This window comes from Kogia breviceps, chromosome 18 (genome assembly GCF_026419965.1).
Source record: "Kogia breviceps isolate mKogBre1 chromosome 18, mKogBre1 haplotype 1, whole genome shotgun sequence".
NCBI classification, from domain to species: domain Eukaryota; kingdom Metazoa; phylum Chordata; class Mammalia; order Artiodactyla; family Physeteridae; genus Kogia; species Kogia breviceps.
Genome location: NC_081327.1, coordinates 8591553 through 8613111, shown reverse-complemented (window position 1 = coordinate 8613111; position 21559 = coordinate 8591553). Strand labels below are relative to the sequence as shown.

Sequence of the window (21559 nt, the reverse complement as noted above, 5' to 3'; positions counted from 1 at the left end):
CTGTGAGCCTTCCCAACTGCACTGGGAAGACTTTGGCTAAATTCCCAACTTCTAGCATAGCGCTTGGCACACAGTAGGCCCTCATTAGACATGCACTAAAGGGGAAAGTTGGCAACGGGACACCAGAGGTTGGGAAGGGAGACTGGTCACATCTCCCTTGCTTCCGGTGAGTTGGCAGTTAGGGAGACCCCGCTTCCTCATTAGGCTCCACTGGCTCAGGACCTCAGAAGTGGTCTGGGGGCAGGGGCCTGAGGGGCGGTACCTGCCGAAAAGGCGGGCAGCTGAGCAAGCGCTGATTGGTCGGCAGTTTGGCGCGCACCGGCAAACTGTGTCAGGAGGCGTGAGGCCAGGCGAGCGCTGTGCTGTCAGACAGGGCTTTCCCCAGACGCGCGTGCGCGTGGCCACTTGAACCCTGCCGTTTCCCCTCTCCAGTCTCGCACCCAACACATCTTGGCGGGAATTGGTGAGGGCGTGGCCTGGCCTCAAGCGTTCGCTCTTGCTCTCCTCAGGCTCGCGCAGGAGACTCGCGCCAAGGGGGATTCGCGTCCACCCCACGTCTGGGCTGGGAACGTGGTGGCTGAGGCCGGCCTAAGGTTCGCGCACGCGGCCAGCCTACCGGGACCCGCACGAGACGCTGTCTGATCGGGTTCCCAAGTGTGGGGCTGGCGGAAAACCAGAAGGGGGGTGCTCACGCCATTGTGCACGTCCTGAGGCGGGTGCTGGAGGCCAAGGGGAACAGGGCGCTTGACTAGCCGGCCAGAGGGGAGCCTGGGGTCCACTTCGTGGTCGTGGCTTCCCTCTGGGACTTTCAGGCAGACGGCAGGGCGGTTTTGCCTTGGGTGCCCGGGGCCCTGGGGGAGGCAGGACCCGAGCAGCAGAGCCAGAGTTTGGGTTTGAGGCTGGACCTAGGTTTGGGGATCCACGCTCAAGTTTGAGATACGAAGTCTCTGAATAGTGTTGGGGATTTGGGGGGGTCACAAGTTAGGATCTGGAGTCTCTGAAAGTCTAGAATAGCGTTTTGGGGGTCCGGGGTCTAATTTGGGAGGATTGACGCTTCAGTGTAGATTTAGCGTCTAGAATTTCAATGTAGAGTATGAGGTATGAGATGTAGGGTCTGGAGTCACAGTTTGGAGCTTTGAGAATTGTTAGGGCCTGCAGTCCCCCACGTTGAGTGTGAGGCTTCAATTTTAGAGTTTGGGTTTCAGAGTGGAACTCACAGGTGAGATCTCAGTTTAGGGTTGGGGGTCACAATTTGAGGGTCTGAAGTGACAGTTTGGGGATCTAGAGGTCTTTGTTTTAGGATCTGAGGTCAATTTGGGGGGCTGAGGTTTGCTTTGGGGAGATTGGATTTCTTACTTTAGGGCTTGGGTTCTCAATATTAAGGTTTGTGGTCTGTGTTTTTTTCTTTTTTTAATTAATTAGCTTATTTTTATTTTTGGCTGCGTTGGGTCTTGTTGCTGCGCACAGGCTTTTCTCTAGTTGCGGCGAGCGGGGCCCACTCTTCGTCGCGATGCACAGGCTTCTTGTTGCGGTGGCTTCTCTTGTTGCGGAGCACGGGCTCTAGGCGCGCGGGCTTCAGTAGTTGTGGCTCGCGGGCTCTAGAGTGCAGGCTCTGTACTTGTGGCGCACGGGCTTAGTTGCTCCGTGGCATGTGGGATCTTCCCGGACCAGGGCTCGAACCCGTGTCCTCTGCATTGGCAGGCGGATTCTTAACCATTGAGCCACCAGGGAAGCCCTGGTCTGTGTTCTTAATACTAGGATTGGGTTCATATTTAGAGATCAGAAATTAAGTTGAGGGGTCTAGAGCATCTCAGTAGTAGAGTTTAGGGCGTTTAGGTTTGGGAAGGGCTCCTTTTTATGTTCTAGGTCCTCACTTTGGGAGTTTATAGACATAGTTTTCGTGTCTTAATATCACAGTTTAGAGATCTCAAGCCACAGTTTTCAGATCTGGTTCCCATTGCAGGGTCTGACATTTCACTGTTAAGACTGAAGTTCTGAAGTCAAAGTTTGGGAATCTGCTCCTTTTAGTTTTAGGTCTGGATCATGATTTACGGGCCCCAATTTGCAATTTGAGATTCATGGACTTCAGTTTAGAGTTTGGGCATTTTAATTTGGTCTCTTGCCCTGTGTTTATGGGGACTGGGGACTTATTTGGGGATCTCTGAGTGCTCAAAGGAGTATGATGGGGGAAATGGGGCTGCCTGTCAAGCTGTGCATGCCTCCTGGAATCCCAGAGGTCACTAATAATTCTTTCGTTTCCCCTCTTTGCAGATGTGGGATTCCAGCAAGCACTTGTGTTCCCCTGAACAGCCCAGGACCAACTCCCTGGGTCCCAGGGACAGGTAAGTGTTTCCCGGGCCCACCTCCCTTACAGCTCCAGCCACTGTGGTTGAAGAATAGTAACAGTAGTGTTTACTGAGCATTTACTAGTTTGCCAGACTTTTGCTAAGCCTTTTGTTTGTATAAAATCCTTTAATCCTTAAAACAACTCCACGAGGAAGGAGGTGCGAATATTACCGCCATTTCAAGATGAGATAACTCTGAGGTAGTTGGCAAAGATCATCTCTAAGCCCTTGAAGGTTTTGACATTCTGATTTTCTTAAATGCCCTTCCTTTCTTTTATTCACATATTCACTTTGCCATCAAGCACCTACCAAGTGTCAGGAATCTTATAGAGGGGATTTTCCTAGCAGATTGAGGGTTGGATCGGCCGCCCACCTATGTCTTCATTTATTAACTCCAAAAATAAGTGTCTGCTTTGTTCAGGTTCTCTACTTAGGTACGTTGCTCAGAAGGAGCAAACGAAGAAAATGAAGAATGCCTCTCTCGCTTGCCTTTTCCTCCTGGAATTCCAGAGTTCACCAACAATGCATCCTCTTTCCCCCCTTTCTAGATGTGGGGTCTTTGTATTAGTAAAGACTCTTAGTTGCAATGAACAGAAACCTAGCTAAAACTGGCTTATGCATAAAAGGGGATTTATTGAATCCTTTAAACAAAAAATTCCGGGGCATCAGGCTTGGCTGGTTCTAGTTGAGGAGTTAAATGATACAGCCAAGAATCTGCCTCTCTTTGCTCTGCTCTTGTCTGTGTTGGCTCTCCATTTGTGAGGGCAAGATGGCTCCCAGCCGCTCCAGGTCCATATCCTGCCAACGTGACAAGTGTAGCAGAGAGTCTCTTTCCAGGATCCGTTGACTCTGATTGGCCAAGCCTGGGTTACAACCACAATCCTGAACCAATCACTTGACTTCTTGGCTAGACCTTGCTTCAGTGCTCCCTAGTGGAAGGGGAGGTTGGGGTCAGCTTCTCTGAACCATATGGACTGAGAGTGAGGGAGGGATCACTCCCCAAAGGAAACTATTACCAGGAAAGGGAGGAATTGGATGTCGGTCAACCAAAAACAACAGTTTTATCAACAGTAGTCATCCAGTACAATACCCCCACCCCATTCTCCAACATCCCTTATCCCTAAATCGTTCCAACAAATGACTGTCTACCTTCTGTCTTGAACTAACATTTCGTGAGCACTCCCTATGTGCGAAACACCTTCTGGACAAGATCACACTTTCCAGCCACCTCCATTTTGTAAATTAATTATAAACAGGCTCAGAGAGATGAAAGCACTTACCCAAAGTCACACAGCAAGTGGCAGACCTGGGATTTCAACCAGATCTGTTTGCTTCAAAAGCTGAACCTTGTAACCAACTATTATGCTGCTTCTTGGGACTGCCCCTGCTTTGTCCCACTTTGGAACAGCTCTTACTCTTAAGCTCCTGCACATGTTAAAGCAAATTAGGGTCTGGGCCTTGGTTTTCCCATAGCTAATGTGAGAAATTTGGACTGGTTCTTGATTAAGGCTCCTTCCAGCTCCTACATTAAAAACACATTAAGGGACTTCCCTGGTTGCACAGTGGTTAAGGCTCCACGCTCCCAATGCAGTGGGCCTGGCTTCAATCCCTGGTCAGGAAACTAGATCCCACAGGCCGCAACTAAGAGTTTGCCTGCCACAACTAAGGAGCTGGCAAGCCGCAACTAAGGAGCCCACATGCCGCAAAAGACCCAGAGCAACCAAATAAATAAAATATTTTAAAAAACACATTAAAAATTATAGTTTATGACAGCACTGGTATAAATATGACTATAATCCAAGTTGAATTATATTCATTTATTTCTCCTCTGGTTTTAAAAGAAATGAAAACATTCTCATAAGCCCGTAAAAGTAGCACCAGCCCTAGGCACTGTGCTTACGCTACCTGATGGATAAGTCAGTCCAGGATATAGCAATAATTAAAAGAGACAAAAATCCCTCTCCTTATGTTTATATTTATAAGAAAGAAAGAAAGAGAGAGAGAGAAGGAGAGGAAGGAAGGAAGGGAGGGAGGGAGGGAGGGAGGAAGGAAAGAAGGAAGGGAAGGAAGAAAGAAAGAAAGATTTCAGATGCTGATAAAGGATATGGGGATGTGACAAAGAATGTGCTTATTTAGATCAGGTAGTCAGGAAAGGCCTCTCGGGAGATTACATTTAAGCTAAGCACCGAATGGCAAGAAATCAGCCATGTAAAAATCGGGCCAAAAGAACATTCCAGGTGGAGGCAATGGTAAAGGCCCTAAGGCAGAAATAAACTTGGCAGTTGAGAGAAGCAGAAAAAGACCCATGTGGCTGGAGCTGACCTGTTCCCCACAGAATCAGAGGGCAGAGCTGGGATTAGTGGGTGAAAATTAAACAGACTCTGAGGAAAGAACTTGGCTGAAACCAAAACCATCCAGCCAGGAAAGGAGCAGCCTTGAGAGTGAGTGCCCAGTTCCCGGAGGCCCCTGTGAGCAGAGCCCCATGTCACACCTCTTCAGGACCGCTGCCCAAGAGCGGCCAAGATTTTGCATTTCCTAGTCACCCTTTTTCTCCCTCAAGTTTTTTTTTTTTTTTTTTTCCTGGAACTCCTGTGTTTGTGCAGAAGGCTCTCTCAGTACTTTGCAAAACCCAGAGGAAACACCCAGGGGCTGGTTGATATGAAACCCTTTTTCTCAGACATGGTCAAACAGCACCTTGAACTTAAATAGACCTGGATACTTTTTCTTCCTGGCTTTCTGTGCTGTTTCTCTTTGGAGCTTCTAGGGAGTCCTCTAGAACAGCAGGAAAGTCGCATGCAGAAAATAAATATCAGGGCCAGGCAAGACGTTAGAGTTCAGCCTACCCAGTGTTTCTCCATGGATAAAAACCTAGCACCCACCCTTGCCCCTCGAAATTATGGTTTCTATCAGGAAAGAACTAGAGACCAATTGGTGGTTTTGTTTTTCTTTCATTGCTTCATTCAGCTGACTAATACGTATAGTCTCCTGTACTCGTGGTGGTTCTGGGAGGGTGCGCTAGAAATGCCATCCCCTGCAGAAAACACGTTAATGCTTCTCGTTGGGCTTCAGATAAAGGCAAAACTTCATACTGTGAGCCTGTAAGACCCATAAGACCCTGTGTCATCTGGCCCCTACCTCGTCCTCCAGCCTCATCTCACCCCACAGGACTCCTTGCTTTCTGTGCTCCAGACACTTCAGCTTTATTTGCTCTGACTTCTCCATGCTCCCTCTATCTGAAATGTTCCCTCTCCCCCTCCGCTGAGGTAGCTCCACTCATCCTTCCGAACAGCTTCGGGCCAGATTTATTTCCTCTGGAAAAACCTCATAGGTTAGATCAAAACCACCTATCACAAATTTCCATAACACGGAGCAGCACCTCTCCTTTGTCCCCAGGAGGGACATGTGATTGATTCATGCAGTCACAGAGCCCTGAGCTTAGAGGAGCCCAATGCTTGGTTTAATGCTCTGCTCTCACCATCTTGGAATTCTTAACTTTTTTTTTGGCCAGGCCGTGTGGCTTGCGAGATCTTAGTTCTCGGACCAGGGATTGAAGCCGGGTCCTCAGCAGTGAAAGTGTGGCGTCCTAACCACTGGACCACCAGGGAATTCCCCGAATTCTTAATTTCTGAACAAGGGGACCCACAGTTTCATTTGCAATGCCCCCACCCCCAGCAAATTATACAGCCGGTTCTGGTCCTAGTTGCCATTTTATGTTTATTTGTGTGACAATGTGATGAATGACTTTATCCCCGACTGCATTGTAGGCTCTAGAAGGGGCTGTAGTTGTTTTATAGCCTTTCGTCCCTGTCAGCGATCACACTTCCTGGCACATAGTAGGGGTTTAATAAGTAATTGCTGAATGAATGAGTGAGAACGATTCTTTCAGGACTTCAGAGTTTGGTTAGGGAGGTAAGTGTCTCCCACACTGCTCCTCCATGTCCTCGAGGGCAGGACAGTGATTCCTCTCCCTTTCCACAGTGTCCAGCACAGGGCCTGGCAAAGAGGGGGTGTCAGTTCGTGGGTCTGAGTAGGAACCAAAGATACATCTGTAATCAAGGAAATGTTTTTGGCTGGGCGGTGCTGCAGGTGACACAAAGTGTTGTGGACATTCAGAGTTGGGGAGAAAAACAAGGGAGGTCGGGGGAGGCTTCCTCGGGTGGCAATTGAATCAGGCCCTGAAGGAAGGTGAGATAAGGATTGGTGGAGACGAGGTGTTTGGGCCTTCCCAAAGGAGTAGCCGGAGTAGTGGCAGCGGTGTGTAATTTGGGAGAGAGACTCCAACGTCTCCGTGTCTCCATCTGTCAGGAGAGAGGGGTACAGGTGTGTGTACATGGATATATTATGAATTATGAATTCAGGGATTGGATCCTGGAAGTTCTGCACCTGCTCAGGAGTCAACTTCTTTCATGCCCTTATTTATCAATCATTTAGCAAATAGGCGATGACTTCCCGCAGTGTGCCAGACCCTGTTCTAGGTGCTGGAGAAACAGCGGTGCCCCCCACTCAGCTCTCACCCAACTGCAGGGACCAGAGAAATGCATGAGCACAGGGGCAGGGGGACCTGAGCAGAGATACCTCACCTGTCCTGTGGAGTTGGGGTCCACTGATGGGAGAGAACGAAAGGAAGTAAGAGATGAGACCAGAAGCGTCAGGCGGGCCAGGCCATGGGGGGCATTAAAAGCCATGTTAAGTAAGGGTTGAAACTTGATCCTTGATAATGGGATGGCATTGAGAGGTTCGAAGTGCTTATTAAGTAACTAATGTATTCAGTCCCATTGGTAGCCCTCTGCCTCTGAAAGAATATCCTCATTCCTTTTGCACAGATGAGAAAACCACAGACAGGTTTGTGTTTCAGAAAGATCACCGTGACTCTCGTAGAGAGTATGGCCTGGAGGCAGCCAGATGGAAGGCTGGGGGAACTATGTCAGCACATGGACTAGGGCAGGAGCGAGGGGACGGAGAGGAGGGAATGGAGGAGGAATGGGCAAGATTTGGTGACGGACTGGACCAGGGGATGCGGGCAAGTGAGCATCCAGACGACGCCCAGGATTCTGTCTTGGGCGCCTGGGGCAAGGAGCTTCTCCGAGATGGGGGACACTGAGACAAGCGCTCTGGGAGGTCAGATGCCAAATGCCATCTTGGATGTCTTAATCCAAACCAGCTCTTGCCCCAAAACAGGAGGCAGAGGAAAGACCACACCAACAAACTGCAAGAGCTGGCACTGCTGCTACCTGTGGCCCTGAGGACCAGCACCAAGAAGCTCACCAAGGTGAGGGGGCTGAAGGAGAGGAGGTGGATTTGGGAGGCAGATCTGAACATATCAGCAATCGGGTTGACCTCCCTTGTCCTAGGAAACCTAGACAGACCCACCCAGTGACAGCACTGAGATGGCAATGGTCCTGACTGGGAATTTCTGGGAGTCTGCGATCCCATGACTAGAAGCCTGGGGGGTTCTTTCCTGCAAAGGAGGCGGGGGAGGTTGGGAGGGGAAGACTAGGCAAGGTGCTGGGTCAAGGTCATCCCTCTGGGGGTCACACAGCCTGCATCTGAGCCCTCCAGCCCCACACCTGCAGAACTCTGGGCAGCTCGCTCAGGTTATCAGCCGCTCACGCCTCAGGTGTCCCAGCTATAAAACAAGAAAAATAACTCCTCCTACTCAGAGACGTTGTGAGCCCAAAGTGACATGATAACCATGACGGGGCCTGAGTAAGTGTCGGTTCCCTTTCCGGGTGCCTTCTTTGGTGACTTCGTGGGGGTCATCTCCATGAGGTCGGGATAAAGCTTCTCGGTGTCTCCCCAGCAGCTACTCAATAAATGTTTATAGAGCTGAGCTAACACTTGCTCCCAGGATGAACAACTTAATATGAGACTCAGAGATCTGGAAGGTTTGGTGTGATGTTTTCTTGCTATAGTTTCTCTCATTCAGTCCCTCATTCATTCATTCATCAGCCATTTATGGAAAGACTGTCAGATGTCAGAAGCTGTTCTGCCGGCAACAAGGGGAAGCAAAGAAATTTGAAACCCAGCCCTTCTCCTCTGAGAACTTAGAATCGGGTCAAGAAGATAAAGATTTAGGGACTTCCCTGGTGGTCCAGTGGTTAGGACCCGGTGCTTCCACTGCTGGGGCCTGGGTTCGATCCCCGGTTCAGGGAACTGGGACCCTGCAAGCTGTGTGGCATGGCCAGAAAGAAAAAAAAGAGGAAGATTTGAACGCACAATAACTGATCCAATCTAGAATGTTCTACTTGCCTTCAGAGAGGTTCAGGGGAGCGGGTGTTTGGGAGAGATGTGCCTGACCCTAACCCTATTCTCCCTGCCAACCACAGCCCGTCAATCACCAGATCACGCTGGTTGTCTCTCATAAATCCCTCTCAATTGTAGGTGCTTGTATCAGTTTCCCGTGGCTGCTCGAATAGCTTACCACAAACTTAGTGGCTTAAAACAACACAACTTTGTTTTCTCAGAGTGCTGGAGGTCAGAAATCCAAAATCAGTCCCACTGGACTAAAGTCACCGTGTCAGCAGGAGGCTCCAGGGAAGCATCCATTTCCTCTCCCTTTGCCAACTCCTAGAGGCCGCCTATGGTCCTTGGCTCACAGCCCCTTCCAAGCCAGCAGCGTAGCATCTTCTAGTCTCTCCTCTACCTCTGCTTTTGTCATTTCGCCTTCTCTGCCTTGACCCTCCAACCTCCTGCTCATAAGGACGCTTGTGATTACACTGGGCCCACTCAGATAATCCAGAATAATCTCCCCATCTCAAGATCCTTAACTTCATCACATCTGCAAAGACCCCTCTGTCATACATGGCAACATATTCACAGGTGCCGGGGACTAGGACATGGACACCTTTGGGGGAGGCATTACGCAGAGCACCACGGTGCTCAAAAAATATCTGAGGGATTTTGCCCTCTGCCCTCCACCATTTGAGTATTTGCTGTGCATAGGCACTATAAATTCTTGTCGGGGAAGGCAGAGATGACTGGGACACAGCCCCTGCCCTGCAGGAATGACAGTTGAGTCAGGGCACAGGCAGCATTTCCTCACTGACTAGATGACCACATCTCTTCGTGGAATCGTCCCCAGGCCTCAGCCCACTTTCTTTACCATTGATTCTCTGCTGTCTTAATAATCCCACTTCTTCCCCATCTTCATCCTCCCTTAAATTCAGTCCTGGGCCCCCTGCTCCATGTACAACCAGTGTCCCAGTCAGTCCCCAGCCTCCCACCAGACCAGTCTGCCTGACATGCATCATCACAGCTCGTCCAAGGGCTGTGTGACGTGCTCAGTCCACTGCCGAATAAACTGCGGGAGCTCTTATGCGTTGTTTCACCCATGTTTGAGATTTAGGCTGCAGCTTAGGTCCGTGGTATCCTTCCTCACCATCCTGGCTGATGAAGTACCCCTGCCCCATCTGGTCCGTGGCTTCCCAGCCGTCTGACCATCACAGCCCTCTGCACATTACTGTGATCGTTTCCATTTCTCTGATTCCCTTTATCTTATTTTTTTTTTAATTTTATTTTTGGCTGCGTTGGGTCTTTGTTGCTGCACGTGGGCTTTCTCTAGTTGCGGCGAGCGGGGGCTGCTCTTCATTGCGGTGCGCGGGCTTCTCATTGCAGTGGCTTCTCTTGTTGCGGAGCATGGCGTCTAGGCACGTGAGCTTCAGTAGTTGCGGCACGCAGGCTCAGTAGTTGTGTGTCGCGGGCTCAGGAGTTGTGGGTCGCGGGCTCTGTAGTTGTGGGTCGCGGGCGCTAGAGCACAGGCTCAGTAGTTGTGGCACACGGGTTTAGCTGCTCTGCGGGATGTGGGATCTTCCCAGACCAGGGATTGAACCCGTGTCCCCTGCATTGGCAGGCGGATTCTCAACCACTGCGCCACCAGGGAAGCCCCCAAAGGTTTCTATTTAATCCCTTGAGAAGCCGATGAAGGTGTTCTCATCCAGGTATCAACTAAGCATTTATTGGACAACTGATTTATCAGGCTCTGTGCTGGGCGATTTCACACACACCAATTTATTTCGTCCTAATGATAATCCTCTGAGGCTGAATGAATATCCTCGTTCCCATTGCACAGATGAGAAAACCGAGGCCCAGAGAAGTAAAATGACCTGCTCCCAGTGCACAGCCAGTAAGTGGCAGCTTGGAGCCAGGCCCCAAACCAATAATTTCTTGGCTGTGTCACGCTATTCCTTAGTTAGATTATAGCTTCCTTCCCTGGATCAGGTTAAATAAGTTCAGTGACTGTATTATATTTCATGAAACGATTTCACGTAAGTCATCTCATGAGACCATCCTTTTTTAAAATTAATTTTTATTGGAGTATAGTTGATTTACAATGTTGTGTTAGTTTCTGCTGTACAGAAAAGTGAATCAGTTATACATATCCATATATCCAATCTTTTTTAGATTCTTTTCCCATAAAGGCCATTACAGACTATTGAGTAGAGTCCCCTGTGCTATACAGCAGGTCCTTATTAGTTATCTACTGTATATATAGTAGTGTGTATATGTCAGTCCCAGTCTCCCAATGTATCCCCCACCCCCCAGACCACGTTTCCTGATTTGGTGTTGGAAGATTCCTGCTAACGGTTTTGTTGTTATTCTGGGGATCCAGTTCAATCCAGAAAATATTTATGGGTATTCTTCCTTCACCAGGTTAACTCCTTTCAGTCTTCAGTTTAAATGCTGCCACTTCAGAGAGGCCTTTCTGGACACCCAAGTCCACTTTCAGAGTCACATGTCATGCTCTTTTATTCATAATGCTTATCACACACTTGATAATTTTGTATGAATTATGAGTTTATTAAGGTCTGCTGCCCTCTCTGGACTGCAAGTTTCATGAAGGCAAACAAAAGTATGTCTAGTTCAGCCCTCCACGTGGCTCTTAGTGGGTAGTATCTTTTTTAGCTTAGTGTCTCCAGTACCAGCTCAGCCGGTATTCGGTGGCTGGTTGGGGGGTGCCCGCTGATGCTGTGAGGAAGTCGTTCCTTCAGGGATAACTAAGTCACCTCTCGATTCTGTGTGCTTGGGATCCAGAAATCAATTAGCTGCAGTCTCTACCCTCAGCTAGTTCAAGGTCAATGGGAGAGAATGATACATAAACAGACAATTATAAAACACCATGGCAAGTGCCTTGGTGGAAACAGGCCCAGGGTGTTACAAGAGTGCGGAGGAGGGACATCTGAGCCAGCCTGGGTGAGGGGCCAGGAGGGCAGGAAAGCTTCCAGAAGGGGAGAACACTGCGCTGAGGCTCAAAGGAGGAGAAGCCAGGGAAGGAGTCTGTGGGGAGAAGAGGAGGGCTTTGCGTGTGCTGAGGGCCAGGGCTGGGAAGCTGAGCAGTGTGTGCCCCCCAAACTGGACCAGGAGGCAGGCAGGCCCGGGCTCAGATCCCAGCTCCGCCACTTCCTCTCTGTAACCCAGCAAGTCCCTTTAGCGCTCTGGGCTTCCGTCTCCTTAGCTGTAACCACCGGCTCACTGGGCCGCAGTGAGGACTAAAGAGCAGGATAGGAACCTCTCTGCCAATTGGGGGATCGCTGGGGCAGGGTTCCCGGTCCCCAGCAGCCTCACGTCATCTCAGGCCCCCGCTCAGCCCTGTCTTTCTTTTGCGGGCAGAAGGACATCCTGCTGTACGTCCTGCACTACATTCACCACCTCCAGAGAAACATCGATGCGGCCAAGGCCTTGCTCGAATTCCACGCCACCGACGGGCACGGTGGACTGGGGGGTAAGTAAGTTCAGCCAACGTTTCCCAGCGCCTGCTACGTGCCAAGCATTGTCTTGGCCGTCAGGGACGCTGAGGGGCTTAGACGGGTCCAGTCCTTCCTGGATCTCACAGCCTGTCTCACGGGACAAGTCAGAGGGATGTCCAAAGTGCTGTGACCCCAGAGGAGGGTGTCTGGGAAGACTGTGGTGGGAGGGGCCTTGGAGCCGGGCCTTCGAGGACAGGGAAGGGGGAGCCACGCCAGGCAGGAGAAACAAGGTGAACAAGTCTGAAGGCACGAGAAGACACATGTGGGACATCTGGGGACAGGCAAGCAGTGGGTATGACTGGAGGGGCCGTGTAGCACCCAGATGATGTGCGCAGACTCCTGAGCCAGGTCCCAACTCAGGCACACGTCCTGTGACCTACACCTCTCTGTGCCTCAGTCTCCTCAACTGCAAAATGGACCCATACCCCCTTTCTGTGTCTGTTGTGAGGACTGAATGAGTTAATACACGTAAAGAGTGCTGTAACACGGCACCTGGGACAAGCCAGTCACCCCATGCTGCGTGCGCTGGCTGCCGTGGTTACCGGTGTGAGGAATACACGGGCAAGAAGGGTAGAAGATGAGGCGGGGACGAGATTCTGAAGGGCCCCGAGCGCCTGGCGGAGGAGGGAGATGAAGAAGATGAGAATGACTGAAGGCCTTTAAGCCAGAGGAAAGCCATGATCAGAGTTTCTTTGAGGAAGAGGTGCCTGACATCTAATGTGGGGACTCGCTATTAAGTAAGAAGCTGGAGTGGGGGAGATGAGTGAAGATACTTTTAGGGGTGATCTGGATGGGAGATGATGAGGCCAATGTAGCACCGTCGCTGAGGGTGTAGACAGAAGTAGGTAAATTTGGGAGTTTTGTGGTTTTTTTCTGGCCATGCCGCACAGCATGCGGGATCTTAGTTCCCCGACCAGGGGTGGAACCCATACCTCCTGCCTTGGGAGCGCAGAGTCTTAACCACTGGACGGCCAGGGAAGTTCTTGGGAGGCGTTAATGAGGAAGAGTTGGGAGGCCTGGGGGAGAGGCCCCAGGCCACCCAGAGTGGATGCTGGAGCCCCTACCATCTTGAGGAGGCTGGAGGAAGAACTGATTTGGGAGGCGGAAGATGGGGAAGCATCTGGGAAGTGTTGGGTCTGTCTTCCCTCTCAGCCGAGGCCCGGAATGGCCCTGAGGACACTTGAGTTCTCGCCCGTACTTATGCCGCCTGGCTGCGCAAGCTCAGCCAGGTCCCATCTCCTCCCGGGACCTCAGTTTCCCCATTTGTAAAGTCAGTCTGGGGACCGTGGCAGCCTCTCTGCTCCCTGTCCATCATGAAGTGCTGTCCAGAGGCAGAATTCGGGATGGAAGAGGGTGAGGGCATCTGACCCGCCTCATTCTCCGTCCTGTGCAGGGCTGGGTTGGAAGCCGGCCGCAGGCCCAGCAGAGTGGAGACACTCCACCCCGTCCAGCAACCCACACTCTCATGAATCCCATCTTTGGGGAGGCTGCCAGAAACCTCGGAAGAAGAAGCTGGCCCAAGCATCAGGTACAGCCGTCAGTGGAGACAGAAGAGGGTGCAGGGGTCAGATGGGAGCGGGGCTCCTTCTCCAGGACCGTCCCCACTCCTGGGAGGCCCAGTCGGCAATCCTGAGCCCTTGACGAGGCTCTGGATTCAGATGTGCCCGGGTTCAGCTGTGGTGCCTCCTCTTCCTAGCTCTGAGGCCTGGGGGTGGGCCACTCTTCTCCTGTAAGCCTCAGCTTCCTGGCCTGGAAATTGGAGGGCCTGCCACAGGGTGGCCCTCAGATTAGGAGCCAGGCGCACCCCGCTCAAGCAGTGCTTAAGTGATGGGGCACATGGCCAGTGTCAGCATTTATCATCCCTCTACCCAGTCATCCATCCCCAGGCCAGGGCAGCAGGGAGTGTGGGTGACAGAAGGACCCCAGTGCGGGAGGCAAGTGTCCCAGGTCCCACCTCAGCCTCGCTACTAACACTAACTGTCCCTTCCCCTTTTCGAGCCTCCGTTTCCATGTCCTTAAACAGGGAGTTGGACCTAATCAATGATTTCCAGCTCTGGCTGCACATCTGAATCACTGGGGTGCTTTTACAAATGCCTATTGCCTGTGCCTCACACCCAGAGAGTCGGGCTTCAGTGATCTGGGTGGAACCTGGGCATCAGTATTTTCAGAGCTCGCAAGGTGATTCTAACGTGTGGGCAGGGGAAGGGGGTATCCGACTAGGTGATCTTGAACTGAGGATCTGGGCCTCTCCGGGAAGGACTGAATGACCAGGCCAGGCAAAGCTTTGAAGCAGGTTATTGGGCCCAGAGCAAAGACCCCCACCTCAGCCACCTTCTGGTGACAGTCAGGCCCCCAGCCCTGTCTGATGCCATCTCTGCTCTCCCAGAACGCCAGACCCGGGCCCAGAACCCTCGTCGCTGTCTGGCCCTGGACAAGCCTGAGAAGCAGGTGACCCCATCCCCAGACCAGAGAGGAGGAAACATGGTGGGAACCATCACCCCTCCAAGATGCCTCGACTCCTGCAGTCACCCCAAGGCTGTGTCATCACCATCTCAGGGTGACAGTAAGGGAGGAAGATCCTGGCTGACACTGCTGCATATGGCTGAGGACAGCGTCCACTGTGACATCCCAAGTTGGTGTCTTTCCCCTCCACTAACTTAGCCACTCGTTTATATACCACTTGTCAGGCACCCTCGACGTCCCAGGCACAGTCCTAGTCGCCAGGGATTCTACAACGGACAAGAGAGACGCTGTCTCACAGCCTCTTTCCAAGTTTCCTTTTCCCTTCAGGCTCTGTTGGGGGTGTAAGCAGGGGACAGGGTCACAGAACTGGGGGCAAGGGCAGGGCCGCCTCGTGAGCCTTCCTTCACTTGACGCGGCCAGACAAGCACTCTTGTGGGTCCCCATCCCTCTGCGAGCTTGCAAAGGTGTGAAACCCCCAGGAGATACGGGCGCGACTGGAAGGTGGGGCCTCAGGCCATCCTATTCCTCTGTCTGTTCCTTCAGCCTTTCCTCCCAGAGCATCTCCTCTGGGCCAGGCCATGTGCGCGGTGCTGGTGACAGTCCAGTGAAGAAATCCCACGCTCTCACTTCCTGGGGTCGCCCACGAGGCTGTGGGAGCCCCAAGGAGGCGCCTGACCCACCTGGGGAGCGAGGTGTCCCAGATCTTGAGCTAATCTTGTGACCTTGGGCCAGTTACTTGATATCTCAATGCCTCAGTTTACGTAACTGTAAATGGGTATTATAAAAACCGTACCCTTTGGTAAAGGGCTACCGAGTAGTATGCAAAACGATTAAAACCGTGCTGCCTCGGTAAGCACTATATACTTGTTTGCTCTCATCATCTTCATCATCATCATTCTGCTTAAGGATTTTATCTTCCTTAGAGCTTCTGATAGGGATGTGGGATTCCAGAAACCTGCGGGTGATTCAGGGAGCCCCCAGACCTCACACAGAGGCCCCAGAGCCTGAGGTTCTGGCTGGGATGGGGTCGGTCCCTGCCTGTCCCTGCCTGTGTGAGTCCCGGGATTTTGGCCAGTCACAGGAGTGACCATGCTGACTTGCCCCACCCCCCGTAGGCTGCTGTTGCAAAAACAGTGCCCAGGATGCGGGGCCTTACCCTGCCTTCGAGGCCCAGCAAGGGGTTGAGAGGATCCATCTTCTCAACAGGACCCAGCCCCCTCCCAGGTAAGGGAAGCCCAGGGATGTGAGTGGAGGAGGCTGAGGCATTTGGTGGGATTGGCTAAGACTTGGTGAGAAATGGGGTCAATCACCACCCTTGCCTGGTGTCTGTGGAGTGAGCACCTCTGAGGGCCTAGCTTTGCGTCAGGCATCGTGAGCTCAAAGCCTTGCTTCCTAGGTGCTGACCAGGGCCGCAGCCCCTCCCTGACTCCCGTCCCCTCCCGTCCCGCCCTCTAGCCTGTCCCCACTAGTCACCTGCATGGCTTTTCTAACACACAAGACCTTGATCATGTCAGTTTTCGGCTTTAAGCTATTCCCTCCTGTTGGGTAAAGCCCAGATATCTTAATTGGCATTTGAGACCCTCTCTGGTCCCAGCTCACCTTGCCAGCCCCATCTTTCCTGCTCCTCAACTGCGAACCTCACCCTTAACACCACCAAATATTCGCCACTCCCTGCGGAAGCCATGCCTGTGTCCCCCTCTGGGCTTCTCACCCTCTGTTCCCTCTTCCTGGAAGCTTGATCCCTTCGTCCACCTGGAAAACTACCCATCCTTCAAGCTTAGCTCAGCTCGGTCCTCCCTGCCCTCCCTGGGTCCTCAGAGCCCCATCACATCTCTGCCCCATTTAGTCAGCTGATTACAGCTGGCCTCTCCTTATAAGCCCTGAAGCTCCTTGAGGGCGGGCACCCCCCCAGCGGCCGGCACGGAGAGATCCCTGTCTCAGTCCACAGTGGGCGACACTGAGACACCCAAAGGGGAAGGGGCTCGCCCCAGGGCCCACGGTGTTTCCAGCCCGGGGCTCCAGGTCTGCCTCTTCAATTCCACCTCTTGCAGGCAGAAGCTGGAGTTGTACGAATACAGCGAGGAGGTGGACAAGGAGTCCCCAGATGCTGACCCTTGGCTTCCTGCCTGGACCCCCAAGGGCAGCACCCATGGTGACTGAAGCTGTCTTTCCTCCCTGTAGCCTGGTGTGGGGTCTTCTTGGTACCTTCCTTCTGAGGATGTCTCTGGAAGCAGGGAGAGCGGGAAAGGGATGGATGTCCGCTAAGCACAGGGATGGCAACACACAGCCTGCCCACTGTCCCTGAGCCATCGGTTGCCATGGCAGACGTTGCAGATCAATCGTTACTCTTTCTGTTGATCCCAGACACTGCCTCAGAATCTTTCTTAACACAGAGCTCCAGACAGCTAAAATCAGTCTGTTGGATCTGGCATATCATGATGTTGACTTTTTTCCCGTCCGTCCCTAACAAGATGCCAGGCATCGTGCCTCGTCATTTCCTCTTCCAAGCACTCACAACAAGGAATTGACACGGTCACCTTTCCCCAGTGTCTGGCACCATCTGCTCAAAGCCAGCTACTGTGCTGGGGGAGAGGGCAACCTCTGACACACCCTCGAGCCTGGTATTTCCTTTTCAGGGAGCCCACTCGCCTTGGGGCCTCCCCAGATTGACAACTGGAATGTGACAGGCTACCGGAGCGAGATCCTAGGGCTCAGCCCCTCCCTCTTCAGGTCCCCGGGGAAACTGCTGCCAGAACAGATCCTGGAGGATGGCACCGAGTACCTGACCCAAGGTGAGCACCCAGGGATGGACCCGATGCTTGGTTCATTCAGAAAAAACCCCTACAGTAACGCCCACCAAGTGTGCAGCCCTGTGCTGGCAGTGCTGGATAACCAGGGATGAATCCCATCCCGGGCCTCGAGGAGCCCACGGCCTGGTGGGGAGCAGCCCCAGGCCAGCGTGGCGTGTGGGAGCCTCCAGGAGCCTGGAATGGGGACCCACTCGCTCTGCCCAGTTGGTGGTTCCCCACGGGAGCTGGCCTGTGAGCTGGATTTGGACTTGGGGCAGAAGATCCCAAAGCCAAAGCCAGAGAAGAGCATTCCGGATAGCAGGGCTGGCGGGACAGAGGTACGGTGCCCTGAGAGAGGTGTTCTGTCCCAGCCACCTCTCTGGTCTCCCTCCCCGCCCCCGACAGCTCTCTTTGAAGAAGTAGTCGTAGATGCTGCGTCTTCACCTTCTGCCTGCACGCTTGAGGGACCACAGAAGAAGGTAGGCGTCTGCCCACGCATCTGTCCACACACGTCCAACCTTCTCTCCACCTGCCTGATCCACTCATCCGTCCCCTCGACCTTTCAGCTCCTCCCCCACTCACCTGTCCATCCATCATGCTTCTCCTCATCCTTCCAGAGACTCATCCACCATCTGTGCCCTCACCTGCCTGCCCGTCCTTTGAGCACTCCCTGCTGGCCACCAGGCGCCCTGCTCTGTGCTGGGCCCTTAGAATGAACCAGACACAAAGGATAAAAGCTAAAAGCTGCCAGGTGCCCAGAAAAGACCCCACATAATTTTACGACTGCTCTATGAGTCAGGCTCTCTTGTGACCCCATTTGACAGATGAGGAAATTGAAAATAGCAGGTGACCCCCAGGATCCTCAGTTGGAAAGAGCCTCCTTCCCAGGCCCCCAGGCTGATTTCCGTAGCATTGTTTGCTCCAGCAGTTCAACGTCTGACTGCCAGAGGGGCAGCCCCAGCTCCGGCCCCCAAATGATTCTCCCTCCAGTGTGTGGGAAGGTGGCCCCCTGCCTCAATGAACAGCTGAAGCTGATGTAGAAACAAAAATAGACACCTTTAGCGGAGCTCTTGGAAGCGCAGCCACTGCACCAAGTGCCTCTCAGCCTTGCGGAGGATGTGTAGTGACACCATCCATGGATGAAACTGAGGCTCAGAGGAGTTAAGACTTGCCCGGGGCATCATGGCTACTTCGACAGGTGGTAAACTGATGGGATTGAGAGAGAGTGCCCCAGAATAGGAGGCAGAAGACCCCCATCCACCTCCTCTCCGACCCCCTGTGGGAACTGGGGAAACTTTGCTTGAATTTCTGAGGAGGCATCTGGATGAGGCTGTTTTGAGCCTGAGCTGTTTGTGATGATGCTCGTGTGACCTCCTAGGAAAGCAGTGAGTGGGGGCCATGAAGGGACAGCACTGTCCCCCTCCGTCTCCTCCCATTTTTCTCCTTCACCCCCCAGGACACACCCCCTGAGGCCCCCGAAGACCTTCCCGACTCCCACAGCCAGTGCCGGTCCTTGGTCTCGCTGGACCACTGCTACCTGTCGCTGAGTGAGAACAGCAAGGTGCCGTCCAGCCCCAGCTCGGAGGACACGGACACAGACATGGCGTGGAGGCAGCAGGAGGTGAGGGAGACAGAAAGCCATCCGCGTGGTCAGCCCGCGTCTCCTGCCCGCCCTCACCTCTCTGTCTCCCACCCAGGGCGCTGAGGCCAACCTCGAGGGCCTGCAGTCCTCCAGCGATGAGGATGAGGACTGTACGTGGCCCCCTACCTGGCAGGCCTCGGCCCTGCCCGCAGCCGGGAGGAAGGCCAGCGGGGGCAGGGCGGGCAGGGGCCTGGTGAAGCCCAAGGAGAGCAAGCAAGCCCCCTGCCCCACCCAGACGAAGAAGAAGTGTGTCAACGGCTTCATCATGTTCTGCAGGATGAACCGGAAGCAGTACATCAGGTGGGAGGGCGTCCTCTTCGGCCCTGCTTGGGGCCCCACCTCACTGTCCATCCACCCGCAGAGCACGCCACCCGCTGCTGCCGACACATTCCCCAGCCACACTCTCCCAGCCTCCCCCTGGCCCCGTGGCACTGGTCAGGGCCTGTGTACTGCAAGCAGTGAAACTCAGCTCAGACTTAGGAAAAAAAGGAAACTAACTGGCTTGCATTAATTAATATAATGAACTAATTAATATAATTAATTAAATTTATACAACCTGAAAAAAGAGGAGCCACCTTCGGATGTGGTTGGTCCTTGGGCTCAAAGGACACCGCCCGGGATCCTTGTCGCCCTCCACTCCGCGCTCTGGGCCGGCTCTGTGCTCCATCACGCTGGGCTGGGCTGTGGGCAGGCTCACCCACAGGAGGTTCAGGCTCGTGTCCTGTCTCCCGCCCCAGCAACCCTGTGGGAAGAGAGCGCCTCGTTTCTAAGATTTCAAGCAAAAGTTCTCGGGGCCGACTTGATATGATCTATCAGGCACCTAGCCCTGAACCGATCTTGCCAGCCTGCAGCCTCCGTGGAGAAGAGGTGGTGCTGGTATCGGAGCGGCAGATGCAGGTCCCAGGACACCAGGTGGCCCCTTTCCAACCACCGTTTAGTCCAGCTCCCTTCTTTGCCACCTCTGCTCCAGGGGGCGCGAAAGGGGGCATCTTTCAGGGCAACACGGAAAGACATGAGTTCTCAGATTTGGAGAGCTACGGCTCTGACAGGGCCAGGGACCCTTGTATGGTCACACCGTTGGCCTTCGCCCAAGCCAGGCGAGGCTGCAGGCCTCTCCTCACCTTCTCCTCCCTCCTGCCCCAGAGCCTGCCCTGGGATTGCATCCACGTCTGCCACCAAGGAGCTGGCCCAACTCTGGCGGGTGATGACCCTGAAGGAGCGGAGACCATACTGGTGAGAATCCCCTGCCCAGGTGTGGGTCGTGGAGGTGAGGCCCTGCTGCTCCTCATCCTGCTCTGATTTTCAGAGCCTTGAGCTCTGTGATGTTGGAAACAGGTTGGGAGTTTCCTCGGGCAAGAGATTTGGGTGTCACGAGCTCTTATGAAAGAGTTGGTGTGACAGAAGCAGAGTGGTGCTCTACCCCTGCCTGTAACTTCGAAGGGCGAACAGCTTTATTCTGGATTTGGACCCCACTGCCCTAATTTTCCTTTGCCCTCTCTGTCACAGGGAGTTTCTCAGAGCAGAAAACTGGGTCTTAACTTCCCTGTCGCTTGGTCTTCTCCTTCTCTTCCCCTCTTGATGCCCCCTCCCTCCTGAAACCCTCTCCTCTCCACCTGCCCAGCTCGCAACTGGCCCCGGAAACACACGTGCACGTGTGCAGATGGTGACAGGTCTCACGGGAGCCAGTGGCTCCCCCGCTGGGGCCAAAGAAAGCCCTGGCCGCCCCCTCAGCCCAGGCCCTCGTCACTGCTGGGGCCAGAGCACTAGGGGTGGGACAGAGATGGCCGGGAGGAGACCGAGGAACCCCGGCCATCCTGCCACCTCTCCCCCAGCGCCAAAGCGCGCAGGTTCAGCCGCCGGCACAACCGGATCGTGAAGAAGGATAGCTCCAGCAGCGAGGACGAGGACTGGGAGACCCCCAAGCCCTTCTACCAGCTGCTGGCTGAGAAGGCCCGCAGCTCCGCAGGCCCCGCCTCTCCGCCGCCTCCTTACCGCGCGTGAGCGCAGCCTCGCCCCCTCCGCCACTGCCTCGCGGCTCCTGCAGCCGTGGTCTGAAACCAGGCGCCGGTGGTGAAGAGGTTGTCTCGTCCTGGGCGTCACCACCGCTAGTGCAGATCCCCTCGGTCAGGCACCCCCAAGTTGGGAGGCGGCTATTTATTGACCCCGGTGCTTTGTGCGTTCGTCTTGCGCGGGGCAGCCTGAACTTCTCCTGCCCGGGGTCTACAGGCGTCTCACAGCCCCCTTCACCGCGGCCTGGCCTATCAGAGGAGCCGCCGGTGGGGAGGAAGGACCCCCGCCCCGCCCCCCGACGCACAATGAAATGCGAGGAGGTTTAGTTGCCCTCTGCATGTCCTTTGCCCAGCCCAGAATCAAATGCTTTCACCCCTGTTCAGTCGTACCTCACTCTCTGCCTCCGGCCCTGTTCTATTTATAGATTATTTATTGCTTTCAACTAAATAAAGTGGAAACTGTTCCCAGCAAGAGACAGGGCCGGGCCCCTGCTTTCTCAGCTCTGCTCACGGCAGGCACCTTCCCGAGCAGCACCACAAATCTGACCTCCAACCCTGTTTCCCCTCA

General features: G+C 53.6%; 1 protein-coding gene across 1 annotated transcript; it reads left to right on the top strand.

Annotated features, from left to right (window-relative positions):
- The first annotated feature begins 2271 nt into the window (after positions 1 to 2271).
- On the top strand, positions 2272 to 21398 carry MEIOSIN (meiosis initiator). Its single transcript, XM_067019335.1, is given in 14 exon segments — positions 2272 to 2346; positions 3257 to 3382; positions 7507 to 7614; positions 11952 to 12063; positions 13482 to 13616; positions 14475 to 14720; positions 15667 to 15775; positions 16603 to 16703; positions 17188 to 17343; positions 17746 to 17819; positions 18797 to 18961; positions 19038 to 19282; positions 20126 to 20215; positions 20815 to 21398. Coding segments are annotated over 14 exon segments (1911 nt in total). The 3' UTR covers positions 20984 to 21398.
- Positions 21399 to 21559: the final 161 nt, after the last annotated feature.